The sequence below is a fragment of the Malania oleifera genome, chromosome 7 (genome assembly GCF_029873635.1).
Source record: "Malania oleifera isolate guangnan ecotype guangnan chromosome 7, ASM2987363v1, whole genome shotgun sequence".
Taxonomy (NCBI): domain Eukaryota; kingdom Viridiplantae; phylum Streptophyta; class Magnoliopsida; order Santalales; family Ximeniaceae; genus Malania; species Malania oleifera.
The window spans coordinates 105197802-105214652 of NC_080423.1; the positions used below are offsets into that span (position 1 = coordinate 105197802).

A 16851-nucleotide genomic window follows, 5' to 3' on the forward strand; every position below is an offset into this window, starting at 1 on the left:
GCCCCTATCCAACAAAAAGAAAAAGAAATTGGAACAGGAAAGGAAATTTAAAAAATATTGAGGGAAAAAAAGCAAAATATTGAGAAAGAGACGTTTTCCACTCAGCACCTTTTACGGATAAAGCCAAGTGTCACTGTCCGTGGTGGGCCCACAGACAGGTCATCCTCCACGTGTGTAATGCGAATGAAACCATCCATCATTTTGCACGAGAAAATGGCCGCTAACAGATTCCAAGATACGGTTACAGAAACGAAACTACGAATACGTATAAAAATACGTATGCTTCACGGATTCTGTATTTCTGCTCCGTACACGACTGCAGAGAGAAAAAACTGAAGCCTGTCCTTCCACCTTTTCTGTTTTCTCCCAAATTTTCTGCATAATTAGGGTTTGAAATGTGGAGGGAGAATGGAAGGCCTTGAAGAAAAGACCTCACCATCGAATTCGCCCGAAGAAATAAGTTCAGAATTTCGATCTCCGAAACCTGATCCAGAGCTTCCCTCCGATTCTGATCCTGTAGCTGAGATCTCAATCTCCACTCTCCCTGAAGAGCTACGGAGTCTCGCTGTGAAAGAGGAGGTGAAGGAGGAGGAGGAGGAGAAGGAGGAAGAGGAAAAGGATAGCGGGAGCGGCGGAAATGGTGGGAATCTGGAGGTGAAGGAGGGCGAGAAGGAGAAGGATCGGGAGAGTGAACAGAATGGCGAGGACAGTGAGAACGATGCGGAGAAGAGGGACTACAAGGACGAGAACGAGAATGAGAATGCTGGAGACGAGTCGGTGGCGCCGAAGGAGAGGGAGGTGGAGGGAGCGAGGAGAGGAGTGCCTAAGTTTCCGGTCAGGCCTGGTGCGGAAGATTGCTCGTACTATCTTCGAACTGGGATGTGTAAGTTCGGATTGAATTGCAGGTTCAATCATCCTCCTCGGAAGAGAAGCCAGGTGAGTCGATCGGTTCGATCCGATTTGATTGAGAACAGGCGAGCTTTTGTTATAATAATGTAGGATGGCATCTTCTTGTGCACCCAAACACGCGCGATGATTAGTTGTAGAGTTGCTAAGAGATCGTATTTATTGAGAATAGCAATTGAGCCGTGTTCATGGAAAATAGCAGCTGAGTTGTGGTGAAGCTTGTATGCAATTGATAAATTTATTTGTTCAAATTTAGTTTTGTAGGAATTTAGGGCGTTTGAGGGATAAGTTGTGCAGTTTCTTGGACTAGTTTGGTTAATTTGTGTTGGGGTTACTCGCGTTTTGTGTTGGTTTTGAATCTTATTTATATATATTTATTTCTAAAGGCTGTCAAGGAGAGAATGAAAGAAAAGGAAGAATTTCCACAAAGACCAGGGCAGCAAGATTGCAAGGTTTGTTTTCAATTTTTTCATTATTTATTTCTTTGTCTTTTGCTTCTTGCCCTTATGTTGGTGCTCGTAACTTTGAGCTGCGCTAACTTTGCCATTGATGTGTGTTATAGCTTATCATTTTAATAGACAATTATATAGTTGAAAGATATGAAAATTTAGGGTACGTGTAATAAATGGAAATGCTGAATTGAATTCTTCAAAAGGCAATTTCACTTTCCTAGTTTCACTTTACACGCCAAAATTAATTCTGTCATGTGCTTGTATGCCTTATACCATAACAGCTTGCCAACCTTATCATCCCTTCGAAACCTTCTGCATTTTACATGTGATTTGCATGAGGGAATTGCCAGTCTTCTTCAGTATCCGGGTAGTCCTTCACAATTTAGCTCCGCACACTGAATATTTAGTGTGCTTTGGTTTATTTGATAAAGGCAATCTTCTCCTAACCAGTATTTATTTCAGCAGATGTTTGGTTTCTATGTGCATCTAAAGCTCTTCCTAGTACCATTATTTTTTTTTTGCTAGTCATGGTTCAAAAATTTGAACCAGTTAGGAGCTACCTGCTTTATTTATTTATTATCTATTTAGTTTAAGAATTTTTATTTAAACTTTAAAAATGCTTATTTAGAATTAGCGAAGCACCTTATTTTGGTAAAGCTATTATTCCTATTTCTATGATGTATTCTCTTAATTTTAAACTCAATTATTATTTCATATGCCCCATATTTTTTTATTTGTGGTATTGTAATACATCATCTTTTTTGTTTTTGTTTTGTTTTTCATTTATTGGTAGGCGTTGTGTGTAATTACTTTGTCTTATCATGCCATGTAGTCTTGGTTGGAAAAGAGCACTCAATATAGTTGTTGTGGTTAAATGACTGAAGACTGGACACCATGCAATCCTTATTCTTACTGAGTGACCCTCGTGCCATTTGGTACTAATTTGATCCACTTGATGATCTGGTCCGTGCAGAAATATATAATTGCCTGTAAATTCCTTGTGCAAGTGCTGCTAAGCTGGAGAACCATAATGAATTGGTTTCTGGCCTAATGTGAATGGTACACACTGTGGTGTCAAACAAACAAAATCACTGAACAGGATTCTTGAACAGCATTTTTTTTTTTTTTCAAATTGGGCAGGCTATCCATCTCATCGTGTTGAGTTGGCATGTGTATAATTTCTCCTTTGATGGTCTATCAATCAATTTCCTCAATTTTTATGCTAAGTTTTGTAAGTGACAAGTTCCATCATTAAATTGACAATCTTCTATGCTTGACCTCTTGAAAAGCCTTCATTGGCTTGTTGGGGGAAATAACTAATGTTCATGGATGTCTTGTTCCATCCACAATACCAGTCTCAAGTTATTATTAGGAAATGATATCTAACCATATAATAATGCAATAAGACACCAGTATTTTTTGTAATCCTATGTTGAATAGTATGTGAGAAAATCTTTTACCTTGTATTAACGAAATAGGTATCTGAACTAAATGTATGTATACACATAGCCTTGATAATGCTGATATAGGCCACTCAGACCAGCATTGTTGGCCACAGACAGATGAACGGCGTTTATGACACAAATCAAGGCTCTAAGTATGATGAAATTTGAACTATTGTTTCTTTACAGTTAATGCAGTCACTGTTCACTTCCATAATGGTTTAGTCATAATATAACACTTGGGAGTCATAGGCCTACCCAAGAATTTGTTTTAAGCATTTTTTTAAAACCTGGACTGGTGACCACTTGGTAAAGCCACTGGGGTGCTCTGATACCAGTGATACTAGGGTAATACACACACAACAGCAGCAATGACAACAAACCAAGCCTCAAGTCCCACTAGATGGGTTCGGCAATATTACACTCACATATCACACAAATGTATGTAATTATTAAGAGGGTTTAATGATAATGATGATAATTATTATTATTATTATTATTAAGTGTCAAACTAATATTAAATAATAGTGAGAGAGGATTTGATTTGATTGAAATTTTCCTTAAAAGGTAAAAGAATTCAGATTTGATTAATTCTTTATGTACTTGTGTGTTTATATATGAGGGTGTGCATAAATACATGTCTAAATAGATGTCGCGGTGTTAAATATATATATATATATATATATATATATTTATGTATACACACACACACACACACATATTGTCCATTCAACTTCGATTATTAATCACCAAAGTAACAGTATCTCTACTTGTAAGGCTACTCCTTACCCTTCTTGAGGTCCTGAGTTATGTGCTCATTACCATCAGAAATTACCTTTATTTCATTCATGAGAGGCTGGCCAATCTGGCTTCTGAATTGGTCTGAGTTGCCCGAGTTTGGCATTCTGGTTCTTGGCATCTCCGATTTCATGGAATCACCCGGTCTGGGAAAGGGGAAATGGTTCTGGTCCAACCCAGTTGGATCAACTTGTCTGGTCTGCCTTTTAAAACCATGCTTTTAACTAAGCTTGTGATGTTGGAGCAAAACTAAAAAATGTTGTCTTACTGTTTTTGCTGCTGTAGTGTGAGTATTATTCAGACTATTGTGGTGTGACTACTATGCATTCTACTATAGAGGAAGTATTATTCATGCCAATGTATTGGTCTTGGTCTTTTGAGTCTTTATATTTACGCTATGGTAGAGATTTTATTGCTATTCAGGGTTTGGATTTGATTTTAGTTAGGGTTTTATGGTATAAAATTGTGCATAAGGACTTTTGACCGAATTATTATTCGGATTTGGATGATTGGTCAATAAATGAAGTTGTTCTCTTTCACCTCCTTGACTGTACATGTCAAGGGCACCTTAGGTCTTAATCTCTAATGACAAACAAGTTTGATATCACATCCATCCTCATCGACAAATGTCAGAATCACATCCAAAAGATTGCATGAGGAGCCCAGAAGACTCACCTCTTGGCTGTGACTTTGATCTTTGATGCCATTTTGTGATCTCTAAATATGTCTGGCAACTAGAAGACTTGTGTTTGTGAGATTTTGTGTGTCAGCTTCTCTAGGTACATATTTCAGCCTTTTCCCTGTAGTGCCAAAAGTTGTAGGAAATGTAATAATTAATAGCAATAATATCTTTTCTTCTGCAGCATGCTACCTTCTACCGTTGACTATGTAAGAGATTCCAAATTGCATACTTGTCTACATATGCAAAAGCCTCTGTCCTAGTTCTAAATGCTAACAAAAAACTGCATTTAGCATAGCTGCTTTTGTGGGACATTTTCTGTAGTTCCCAGCCCCATTTGCAGTTCATTGCATGGGGAATCACATGCTGGGAATTCTGTAGTCTTGGCTATGGGTTTAAAAACCCGGACTATACCAGCCATTGTGACCGGGTTCGATGGGAACTGGTTGCCTGTCTGGTCCGGTCTATTGCTGAAACTCAAAAATGAATTAACCCGGCAATTAATCGGGTGACCTAGTGTGACCGGTGTGAACTGTCATGAACCAACATGAACTGGGGCCAGATCGTGGTTGAACCAGCACATCTGAGCATTTTGCCACTCCATCTTGCTGCACCAGTCTTATGACTGTTCTACGCATGAACAGAAGTGATCAGGTAGAGAGAGAGAGAGAGAGACAGAGAGAGAGAGTTGCAAGCCATGGCCATGGGCAGCAATATGTGTTTGTCATTTGCAGTTTGCACCATACCTGCTGTTCGTCAAGAGAGGTGAATGAAGGAAGAGGGATTGTGCTGCAATGAGCTGTTCATTGAGACAGAAAATTGAATGAAATGGAAAGAGGAGCCGGGGGCAATGATTTGAAAAGTCCCACCAAATCACATTTAATGGATTCAATGCATTCAACAAATATCTTCTTTTAAATATTTTAAATTGGGAAGTGAGAATTTCTTTTAAGTTTTAATACCTATCCATCTTTTCTTTTTGACTTCTCAAAAGAAGGAAAAGTTTTTCCTTTTTTGAAAGAATTTAGTTGGAGTACAATTTTATACTTATTTATTTAAAAAGTTAAAAAATAAGTATAAGAAGGATAACGTGAAGCATAAAAACAAAAATGACATAATATGTTTAATCATTAATTTTGCATTTTTATTTATTTATTTATTTTACGAGAATATAATTTTATAGGACTTGATTAGATATAAAGATATAATTATAGATATAACATTATGCTAACTCATTAGTCTGATCATTGGGTTGACCCACTGGTCTGACCAACGTGGTGACTTTACTAGGTCAATCACCAGTCCGGTTTTTAAAACCATGGTCTTGACACATGATAATTTTAATAGCTTTAGTCTAAAACACTTACTAGGTGTTTCATTCAGGGACTCAAATGCTGGGATATCTTTGCTTGGGGATCCAAATCCATTCCCATGGGAATTGGCATTACCAAAGAAATAAATAGTTCCACATTCTTATGTTTCACAAGCATATTGTATGCTGTAAGAATCACAAATGCCTGCCATGTTGGATTTACAAGATGAACCACATGCATATTTGATTTATAGATTCCCTTGGAATTCCATATACCCGCCATGTAGGATTCCTAAGATGAACCAAACATGGGTATCTAGGATTCAAAACTCACGTTTTGGGAATCCTATAGATGGCATAATTTGTCACGTTTTGAGCTTCATATGCTAGTGGTAATAATTTGAGATATATGAGCTCCTCATTTCACATTTGTCATTCATTAGCCCTTTTTTGCTCTTTTATCCAACCAAAGCTCCTGTTTGCTTTGCGTGTTGGGGAAACAAATTGCATAAAGGGAAAAAAGGTAGAAAAGTTCTAATCCTTAAAGAAATGATTCATATCTAAAGCTTTTTTGATGGATTTTGTTTAGCATCTGTTAATGTTTATTTTATTATTTAGCATTATTAGTATGTGTTGAGTTATGTTAGTAAGTGTGAGTTAGTGAGGGTATTATGTTCATTGACATTGTACTTGAGATATATTATAAATAGAGGGAGAGACCTATCATTGAGGTTAGGTCTTCCATTTTACCCAATTATTCAAAATGGTATTAGAGCATGATCCAATTATTCCAACCTAAACCCTACAACCAAACCAAACTCAGCCGTCACCGGAGAATAACCTCCGGTCGCTACCCATCTCAGAACCACTATAACCAGACCAAGGTGGTGAATGGAGCAAACAAAAGTCACGAGCTGGACTCGAGCCAGCACCTCTGGGATCAAAAGACAGGCCCAGCGAACTTCAACTGTTCACAAAACCAACCAAATAGCCAAAGATTGAACCCTCTGAACTAGAACCCTGCAAAATCATATCGCTGGAAACCTCCCCACGCGCTGGCTGACTGCTGGCATTTCTGTCACCATGCGCCAGTGAGTGAGAGAGTTTTCGGCCACCTTTTTCTGATTCTTCCTCCAGAATGTTCTGATTCCTTTCATAGACCATAATATCAAGCTGTTTGGCATGTTTTTTGTTCAAAAAATCCAACCTTTTTAGACCATGCACTGGTGGCAGTTCGGTATTAGTAAAGTTCATTGGTGAGTCTTTTGGAGCAGTGGCAGCGTTTATACATTGATTTTGTAGTGCTGTGGCAGTGCTGTGTCCAATTGTTGGTGACTCGTTCGTGGTTGAATCAGTGGTTGACTCATTTGTGTTTGTTTCGGATGGCCACTTGTGATTGTTTCGGTTGGTTCAAAAGTTCACTTTTGGAACCCCAGAGCATTTTGTTCGCTGTGTAATTCTGATTTGCTGCTGTGTCGGGGTTGTGTGTGTGTTGGGATGGTGTCCTCAAACCCCAGAACACTTGTGCAAGTGAATAGCGTAGTATAGCTGTCTTGAATGAAGAGTGTTCAAGGTTCCTATATTATCAAACATCTCAACAGGCATCTCATCACATTGTATCTTTAGCTCATCCAAGTAATCCTATAGTCAGTATGTCATCTGGTATCTCTCTTACTAGTCCTTGGATTATTAGCTCTGCCGCTACCGACCATTTGACATGTGTAACCAACTTCTTTTCTGCTTTCTAATATTCTAAAAATTTACCTCAAGTTACCCTTGCTGATGGGTCCACAACTACAGTTTAGAGGATAGGAATAGTAAATCCAACTCCCTCCATCTCTCTTTCTTTTGTCTTGTCCATTCCTAAATCTCCTTTCAATCTTATGTCATTAAGTAAGCTTACGGAGACACTAAATTGTTTTGTAACCTTCTTTCCTGATTTTGTGATTATTCAAGATTTGAAGACAAGGAAGAGAATTGGCACAGGATGTGAGGCTCGTGGATTTTACTACTTTGAGTCACTCTTTTCTCCCATTGCCTGCACAACCACTGCCACACCACTTCAAATCCATTGTCCTTGTACAAATTGAAAACAACTAGTTCCTACCTTGAATTTTGTGTCTAATATTGAGTGTGAGACTTCTCATTTGGAAAAACATCATCATGTTACCTTTGCTTCTTGGGTCAACAAATGCGTAGATAGTCCTTCTATGCTTATTCATTCTGATGTTTGGGGTCCTAATCATGTCATATCAAAATTAGGGTTTCACTAGTTTGTTACATTTGTTGATGACTACTCCAGGATGTCTTGGTTGTATTTAATGAAAGATCGTTCTAATTTGTTTAATATCTTTTGTGCCTTTTGTCCTCAAATAAAGATAGTTTGATATGCTAGTCAAGATACTTCATAGTGATAATGCTAAGGAGTACTTCAATACCCAATTTAGTACCTATATGACTAATTCGGGTATCATCCATCAGTTATATTGTGTCCACACTCACAAGAAAATGGAGTTGCAGACGAAAAAACAAACATATTTTCCTAGTTACTTGTACCCTATTGTATCAAATGAATGTCCCAAAGTTTTTTGGAGTGATGTTGTGCTCATTGCTTGCTCTCTCATTAATAAAATGCCATCCTTTGGCCTTGGTGGTAAAATCCCTATTCAGTTATCTTCCCTACAACTCCTTTGTTCTCCCTTCCTCGTATATTTGGTTGTGTTAACTCCAGTAATGGATAGGTTGGATCCTTGCATTACCAAATGTATTTTTTTTGGGGTATTCCCATACCCAAAATGGATATCGATTTTATAGCCCTACTTTACATCGATCTTTTGTCTCTGCTAATGTCACCTTTTTTGAGTCTACACCATACTACTCCAATTCCATGAGTTCTATTGACCTAAATGAGTTCTTTCTTCTGCCATGCCTTCTAGAGCTTAACCTAATATCCGTGCTCAATCCTCCTACATCTTCATCTAGTTTGAGTCCTCTTGTCAGTTGGATTATCCCAATTTGCAAGTATATGCAAGGTGACTCAAGGGAGTAGAGCCTCCTCTAGCTTCCACTTCGACGCCTTTTGTTCCTTGTGAGATGATCCTATGTCTATAGATAGTGATCCTCTCATTGCTATTTGAAAAGGTAAATGTAGTTGTACACTTGTACCCAACATCCAATCTCTAATTTTGTTTGATTTGATTTCTTGTCACCTCTATACTATTGTTTTGTTGGTATTTGGTCTTTTGTTGCTCTCCCAAAATCTACTTCTGAAGCCCTACTCCATTCTTGGCGGAGGAATGCAATATAATTGAAGAGATGCATGCACTACAGGATAGTGATACTTGGGAGTTGGTGCCTCTACCTCCTGATAATTCTGTGGTTGGTTGGTGTTAGGTGTATATTGTGAAGGTCAATTTATATGGTTCCATGGATTGATTTAAGGGTGGCCTTGTTGCCAAGAGTTATACTCAAGTGTATGGTATGGATTATTTAGACACATTCCCTTCAGTTGCTAAACTTGCTAAGTATGTTTGCTCATCTCCTTAGTTACAACTTGTCATTGGCCTCTACATCAATTTGATGTGAAGAATGCTTTCCTGCAAAGTGATTTTTAGGAGGAGGTCCATATAGAGCAACCACTTGGGATTGTTGTTCAGGGATAGTCAGGCTTAGTTTGTTGGCTCAAGAAATCATTGTATTATATGGTTTAAAATTGTCTCCGAGAGCATGGTTTGGTCGATTTAGTGTTTTTGTACTTGAATTTGGCCTCCAACAATGCAATAGTTCACTCTATATTTTTTAGTTATGCTCCATTTGGCTGGATTTTGCTTAGTGTATGTGGATGATATTGTGATTGTTGGAGATGATGATCAAGGCATTCAGGATCTAAAGATTTTCCTATAGACTAAATTTCAAAGCAAGGATTTGGGACTATTGAAGTACTTCTTGGGTATAGAAGCATCAAGATCTCACCTAGAATGGTCTTGTCATAGAGAAAGTATGTTGATCCTTTAGATGAGACTGGGCTGTTGGGATCCAAACATGTTGATACAACTATGGAATCCCATGGCAAGTTAGTGCCAGATATGGGTAATTTGCTGCCTAACCCAAGATGGTACTAGAGACTTGCTGGAAATTTGAATTATCTCATAGTCACTCGACCAATTATATCTTTGGCAATAAGTGTTGTGATTCATTTTCTTGATTTTCGAGAACAAGTCACTGGGATGCAATAATTCGCATTCTAAGATATCTCAAAGGTGCACCAAGGAGAGGTATGTTATATTAGAATCGAGGTCACACTCATATTCAGGAGTATACATGGCAGATTGGGCCAAGTCGCCTTGGTCGAAAATCTACAACTGGGTACTATATCTTTGTTGGTGGTAATTTGGTTTCTTGGAAGAGTAAGAAACGAACTGTGGTGGCCAAGTCAAGTGCTGAGTCAAAGTATAGGGCTATGACTCACACTTCATATGAACTTGATTGGTTGAAGAACATGTTGAAAGAACTAGGTTTTCCACATTCTCAACCTATAGAGTTGATGCATGATAATCAAACTGCAATTGATGTTGCCTCCAATCCGATCTTCCATGAGCAGACAAAGCACATTGAAGTTGATTGCCACTTTGTTCAGGAGAAACTTGTACAAAAACTCAATACAATCACTCATGAGAAGTCTGATTTTCAACTTGCTGATTTGTTCACTAAAGCCTTGGGAGGTGCTTGTGTGAAATTCATTTCTAACAAGCTAGGAGCATATGATATATGCTCCAGCTTGAAGGGGAGTGTTAATGATTATTTGGTCATTCAGCATTTTTAGTATGTGTTAAGAGTTACGTTAGTAAGTGTGAGAAAGGGTATTATGGTCATTGGTATTGTACTTGACATATATTATAAATAGAGGGAGAGACCTATGATTGAGGTTAGGTCTTCCATTTAACCAATTATCCAACAAAATCTTTAGATTTCCCTTCAAATATGGTTCTTCTCTAATGGTTGGTCATGAAAATCTTGCACACCATTTATTGAGAAAATTTCTATGGTTGACATTACGTTTTTCAAAAGGCATCTAGTTTCATGAGGGCCATGAAGCTTAAAATTTCCTTATTTGTTAGTTTGCAACTTTGAATGCAAGTCTCCTTACCTGGGTTTTAGGAAAGGAAAGATAAAACGAGTGTAAGAAATAGAGAAATGGGGAATGGCAGGGAGGGAAAAGAAAAAAACGAGAAAGAAAAATTGAAAATGCAAAAGAAGAACGTAATTTTTTTTTTTTTGGTTTTTGGAAGAAGGGGGGGGGGTGGTTAGGGGCTAAGATAATGTGTGGAGCACATATATTTTCAACTGCCTTCACTTCTTAGAAGCTTCTTCTTTGCCAAGAATAACAATCAGTTTTTATGGGGATTTAGCTGCATGTATGGACATTAACCAGCTTCTCATTCTCTCTCTCTCTCAGCCTGCTTGATAGAGGCTTCCTATCTGGGATTTTTTCCTTTAAATTAGTTGTATGTTGAATGCCTTAAAGATATCCTATGATGTATTTTCTCACTCCTGTTAATCTTTTTAAGTGGTTCTGTAGCAGTCAAAATGATGGGATAAGTCACATTTTATTTGCGGTATGGAATAGAGTAGGAATGGAATAGTCAGAGTCAGCATGGGGATACAATAGCATACAAAAGAAATTTGTTGTCATTATAAAGCAAATGACCATGCAAAAGCTTTTATTAGTTCATAACATGGATTAGACAAGGAATGACTGTTCCCAAATTATACCATGGGAAGTTTATTCCTATCTTGTTCAATGATGGATTCATTCAAATTATACCATTGGGGTTATTTTCTAATTATTATTATTATTGAAGTGGGTGTATAAGTACTTCGTGTATTGTGTGATGTTTAAACAGTTATTAATTCAGTTTAAGAAAATGTGTTTCACCTCTCTCTCCCACTATGTACGGCCCTCCCTTTCTTTCTTCCTTCTTCTTCCTCCTCTCTTTTCATTCTCCCTCTATATTTATTTCTTTCCCTGTAGTCCCCTACTGTTCAGCATCACTAAATTTAACTACCAAGCTGCAGCTTTACAATCAGTGGTTGTCATTGCTTTCACACCCCATTTATGTGGTAGAAATTGTGGAGTATTGTTGAGGTTGCATATTTGGAAGGTTTGGATGAACTCTCACCAATTAGTTTGGTTGTTAAATTTTAGCTTTATTTCTAAAAAATTAATTAGCAAATTTCTTATTAGCTTTTAGTTTTATGACATTGTAAAGATTAAACAGAAAATACTAACAATTTGTCAAATGTGGTCACTATTTATTTCAATTAATTGTGTAGCTTGTGTTAGGGGTGCATGGACGTTGGTATCTGTTATCAACAACAAATCTAGTTATTAGGATCCATGGTTAAAATTTGTATGATTTTTTCTGAGTTTGTGGGGATAAAATAAATATTATTGTATCATATGTTTTAAGAGTTTTCTGAATATGGGGTACTGAAATGTTTGTGTGATCCATGGCAAAATGTAGCTAAATAGGAAAAAAATTTGTCTGTAGTGCAACTGGTTTGCTCCTTTCTGTTGCTCATGTGGTTATTGTTAGGCTGCGTACTGACAAGAAAGAAAATTATGTGGTTTCTAGATTATATTGACGTCCTAATGTCATACAGTTTGTTTTCCCTGATAAATATTCTATTTTGAATTAGTGTAATAGTTGTGGTCTGCTAATATTTCTTATTGTTTTGTAATCCCTTTCTTGAGTTTATTCCAGTATTACCTGAGAACAGGGGGCTGTAAGTATGGAAAAGGGTGTAAATACAATCATACACGAGGAAAACCTGCTCTGGCTGCAGTTTTAGAGTTTAACTTTTTGGGCTTGCCAATCCGACCGGTATTACTTCTTAGTTTTATTTCAAACAATTTGTCATTATTATGAAATGTGATTACGATGATCTTTGTTATTTGTTCCTCATGATTGCAAGACTATATAGGATTTCTGTTTTGTCAGTTCTGATGATTGAAGCAGTTAACCTTTAATTATATCACAAAGTGTTAATTCATTACAGGGTGAGAAAGAATGCCCTTACTACATGCGCACTGGCTCCTGCAAATATGGATCTAATTGCAGGTTTAATCACCCTGATCCCACAACAGGTGGAGGGTGTGATTCCCCTTCAAGTGGATCGGTTTCTTTACAGGGAGCTTCACAATCAACTATCGCAACCTGGCATTCAGCAGGGACCTTAAATGAGACTGCTCCTTTCATGCCTGTAATGTTTTCGCCAACCCCTGCCCCAAATCCTGAATGGAATGGGTATCAGGTATTTTTATTGTTCCTTTTAACATTTTTTTGGCAATAAATACCCAATATAGTTTATTGATTGGTTTTTCTGGTCTGTTTGAGATATTTGATTGTATTTTAGCTTAGTTTGGTGTGGTCTCTCTCAAAATTTTGAACCACATACTGTGAACAAAATTGATTTTATGTTTAAAATGATTATAGTTTTTGGATGTCAAGACTTGAGAACCTATGATTTAACGAGTAGATTAACACTATTTTTTGTTTAGAAATTTTAAATGTGGTCTAGTGTTTTAAGGCAGTTGTGTACCCAACTATATTTTGGAATAAAGTCAACTCACTCATTACTTGTCTGCCGCCTGTCAGAATGATCCTCCTTTCAAAAATTTTACTTATTTCATTAGTACTTTCATGCTCACTGCTTTGTGCTGCTTAAAGATCATGGCCAGCTTCCATGAACTTTAGCGTTGATTGCTGCTTCAGTTTTGCTTTTTTGGCGTGGTTGGCTTGTGTTTGGAACTTTTATGTGTGGTGGCGCCTTCTTCAATTTCATATCAGATGGGCTCGTAAGTGTGTCATTTGCATTGCATGTGAATAGTAATATATAAAATATTTTTATATACTTTGATGAAGTTTATATATGTTTTTTATATTAAAGTATATTGTCATAATTTATTTAAAAAATATTGAAGTAGGAATATTCAAAGTTATTTATAAAAATTTATATGTTTTTTGGAACTATAAAATATATACACGCATACATAAGACATTATTATGACACCATCTAGATACATGGACAAGAAAAATCTTAAATATATATGATATGCTATGACAGGAATCCTCTGAATAACATTATGGGAAATATTAAATTTTAATACTTGAATATCGTTATAGGCAAAAAATTTATCAAAGATATAAATTTTTTGTTATTTTTCATTTTATAGAACACCTTTATTAATGATTTTGCAATGAAAATATTAATAAATTTGTTGCAATTTCTAAATTTTGATTTTCTACCTAAAACCTTTATAATAATTATTTTTTGTTTACTTCATGAGCAGTTGATGAGTTTTTAAAATTTTGAGTGAATTTAAAATTTGTGTTTTGGGTACTTCTAGGTTTATAATTTTATTTCTAAAATTTATTTATCAGAGTAATATTATTATCTATCTAAATGATGTTAGATACTTCACAATAATTTTAAATACGCCAAAAGAATTTACCTATTTTATTTTGGGTAAGCCTTTTATGGTACGACTTCATTTAATTTGTTTTTGATTAAATGAATTTTTTAGGGTCAAATCTTAACTTATTTAAAACTAATTTATTAATTATAAGTTATTGTAATTTTCCTTAAATATTATTTTTTAGAAATGGTCTATCTTATAGAATATGATAATATTTTCTTTTTTCTACAAAATTATTTATGCTATTCATACTTTTATATATGATGTATATACACTGCTAGTTTATTTTGTTTTTTAGCCAAGAAGTGTCCTTTTAAGGTGGACTTTTAACTTTTCCATGATAGATTCTGTAAATAAAATTTTATCTAATGTTGCTTAAATTTACAATCTTTTTTAGGAATATTTTGTCTTACTTTTAAAATTTAAGGATATTTTCCCATAAAACGATTTATGGTATAGATATGGATTATAGATATAGATATGTGTGTGTATAAATATATTTTTAGTTTATAGTGCGTGTGTGTGCATATGTACATATTGTTAGTTTATTTTATATTTAACTAAATGAAAATTTTTTCTTTTATGTTTAAACAATAACTTTTGAAACATTTTAACGTACTTTTATTTAATTTTGGTTGAATTACTTTATAATGTAGAAATTTACTTCTTTAGAAATATTTGGTCTTACTACAATATTTAAGGATATTTTTGTGTCCGATTTTTACTATTTACACTTCTATCTGTATGAAAACTTATTTGTTTTCGACATGTTTAGTATTACTTTTAAAAAAGATTAGGATGCTTCTGTCCACAAATTGATTTACACTATTCATACTTCTATATATAGTGTATAAATCCACTTCTAGGAATTTTTAGTCTTATTTTTAAAAGATAAGGATATCTTTGTCTATAAAATGATCTACACTTTTCGTACTTTTATACAGGGAGATGATATTGGCAGTTGGCACTCCAAAAAATATCAAAGAAAGTCTCCCACACCCCCCCACCTTTTTTTTTTTTTTTGTATTTTAACTTTCAAAGTGAAAATAATGGAATAAAACTGAAAGTCAAGGGATAAAATTATCATTTAGTACACCTAACAATAAATGTGGAGTGCCAATAGTGATTTTTGGTGCGTCAATAGTGCCTTCCTTTATATATATAATCTAAATATCATACTAAATATTATCTGGCTCAGCAATTTATTTATTTACTTTTTGGTCGTCACTGCCACCTCTCTACTTTCCTTCCTTTTTTCCTCGTTTCTTCTGTAATTAATGTTCAATTTATGGTCCATGTTTTCCTCTATTCCCCTCTCTTATTTTCCTTCTCTTGCGGCTTCTGCTGTGGAGGTTAATTTCTATTGGGTTCGTGCTTTACATGCTTCTATTTGAATAGAAATAGTAAAGCAATTGGTTGTGCTTGCTATTTTCCGTCACTTTTGTTAGTACTTGATTAACATCTTACCTTTGTGCTATTCTTGCTTCTGTCTGTTGCATATGAAGGCTTCTATTTATTCACCAGAAGGGAATATGCATCAAACCCCAGCCTATGTAATGACTAGCTCCACAGTGGAAAAGAGTGTATATACAGATCAGCAGATGGGTGGTGAAGAATTTCCTGAACGACCCGGCAAACCTGAATGCAGCTATTACCTAAAAACTGGGGACTGTAAATATAAATCTGCATGCAAGTATCACCATCCGAAAAATCGATCCCAAAAGTCACCTCCTCCGTGTACTTTCAGTGACAAAGGCCTGCCATTGAGACCTGTAAGTTGTATTGGCTTCTAGGTTGTGTACCATAGAGGAGATTAAATCCTAGAAAGCAGTTTGACTAAAAAAAAAAATCTTGGTTCTTGCAAAGAAATTCAAGCATGGACATTATATATAACTAGTTTGATGGATTCAAGATGTACTTTTAAAAAATTTCTACATACATGCCTGTACTTATTTAATTTGTTGCGAACTTGTAGTCACATTTAAAATTTTTATCAGCTACACAGCACAGTACTTGCTCATTTTTCTTGATGCTCTCTTTGCAATGCAGGATCAGAACATCTGCACATATTACGAGCGTTATGGGCTATGCAAGTTTGGACCTGCCTGTAAATTTAACCATCCAATAAATCATAGCCCCTCCATCCCTTCTGCCATGTCTGGACCAGCACAGCTTCCTTCTTTTGGTAACTCTGCAAGCACAGATGGGCATAGAATGGCTGGAAACGGGAACAGAAGCGAGGGCCTCATCCAGCAGCCCGTTTAGGAATTTTTGCAGTGAGTGCAATTTAGTGTTTTAGTCCCATGTTACAAGGATATTTTATTTTCTTTGCAAAGCATGGAAATGCTATTTATCTTGTCTAGTTGCGACAAGCTTTTCAGAGAATGCCATTGCGACTTCATATTCTTATTTTGTCTCCGAGAAACCTTAGAAAAGGAAAGTGTGTAAATTGCCGTATTTCAAGTAATTGTTAATTAGTGAACAACCAAGCTTTGGCACAATGGTTCGTCTATCCAGAGTCCAAAATACATGCGGACAACATCAATGTGTGGTGTGGGACTTCAATTATTCTCACTACGTTGTGATATTTTAATTCTTCTCCCGAATTATTCTGAATGGACGTGGTGGAAAGAGGGCTTCCCTTTATTGTGTTTTTGTTAGTTCCATATTTTTTGCGTAGAAGTCATAACCCAATGGCACCCTGCTAGCAAAAATAAACCCGGGCATGTGGAATGAACAGACCGCGATTTAGGTTGTACTTAATGAACGAATAACGTGAGCTA

At 36.0% G+C, this 16851-nt stretch overlaps 1 protein-coding gene across 1 annotated transcript; it reads left to right on the forward strand.

Annotated features, from left to right (window-relative positions):
- Positions 1 to 298: 298 nt before the first annotated feature.
- LOC131159482 (zinc finger CCCH domain-containing protein 43) lies at positions 299 to 16569 on the forward strand. Its single transcript, XM_058114432.1, has 6 exons — positions 299 to 936; positions 1293 to 1358; positions 12354 to 12473; positions 12649 to 12903; positions 15574 to 15840; positions 16118 to 16569. The coding sequence occupies exons 1-6, from the start codon at positions 409 to 411 to the stop codon at positions 16331 to 16333; spliced, it is 1452 nt and encodes a 483-aa protein (XP_057970415.1). The 5' UTR covers positions 299 to 408; the 3' UTR covers positions 16334 to 16569.
- Positions 16570 to 16851: the final 282 nt, after the last annotated feature.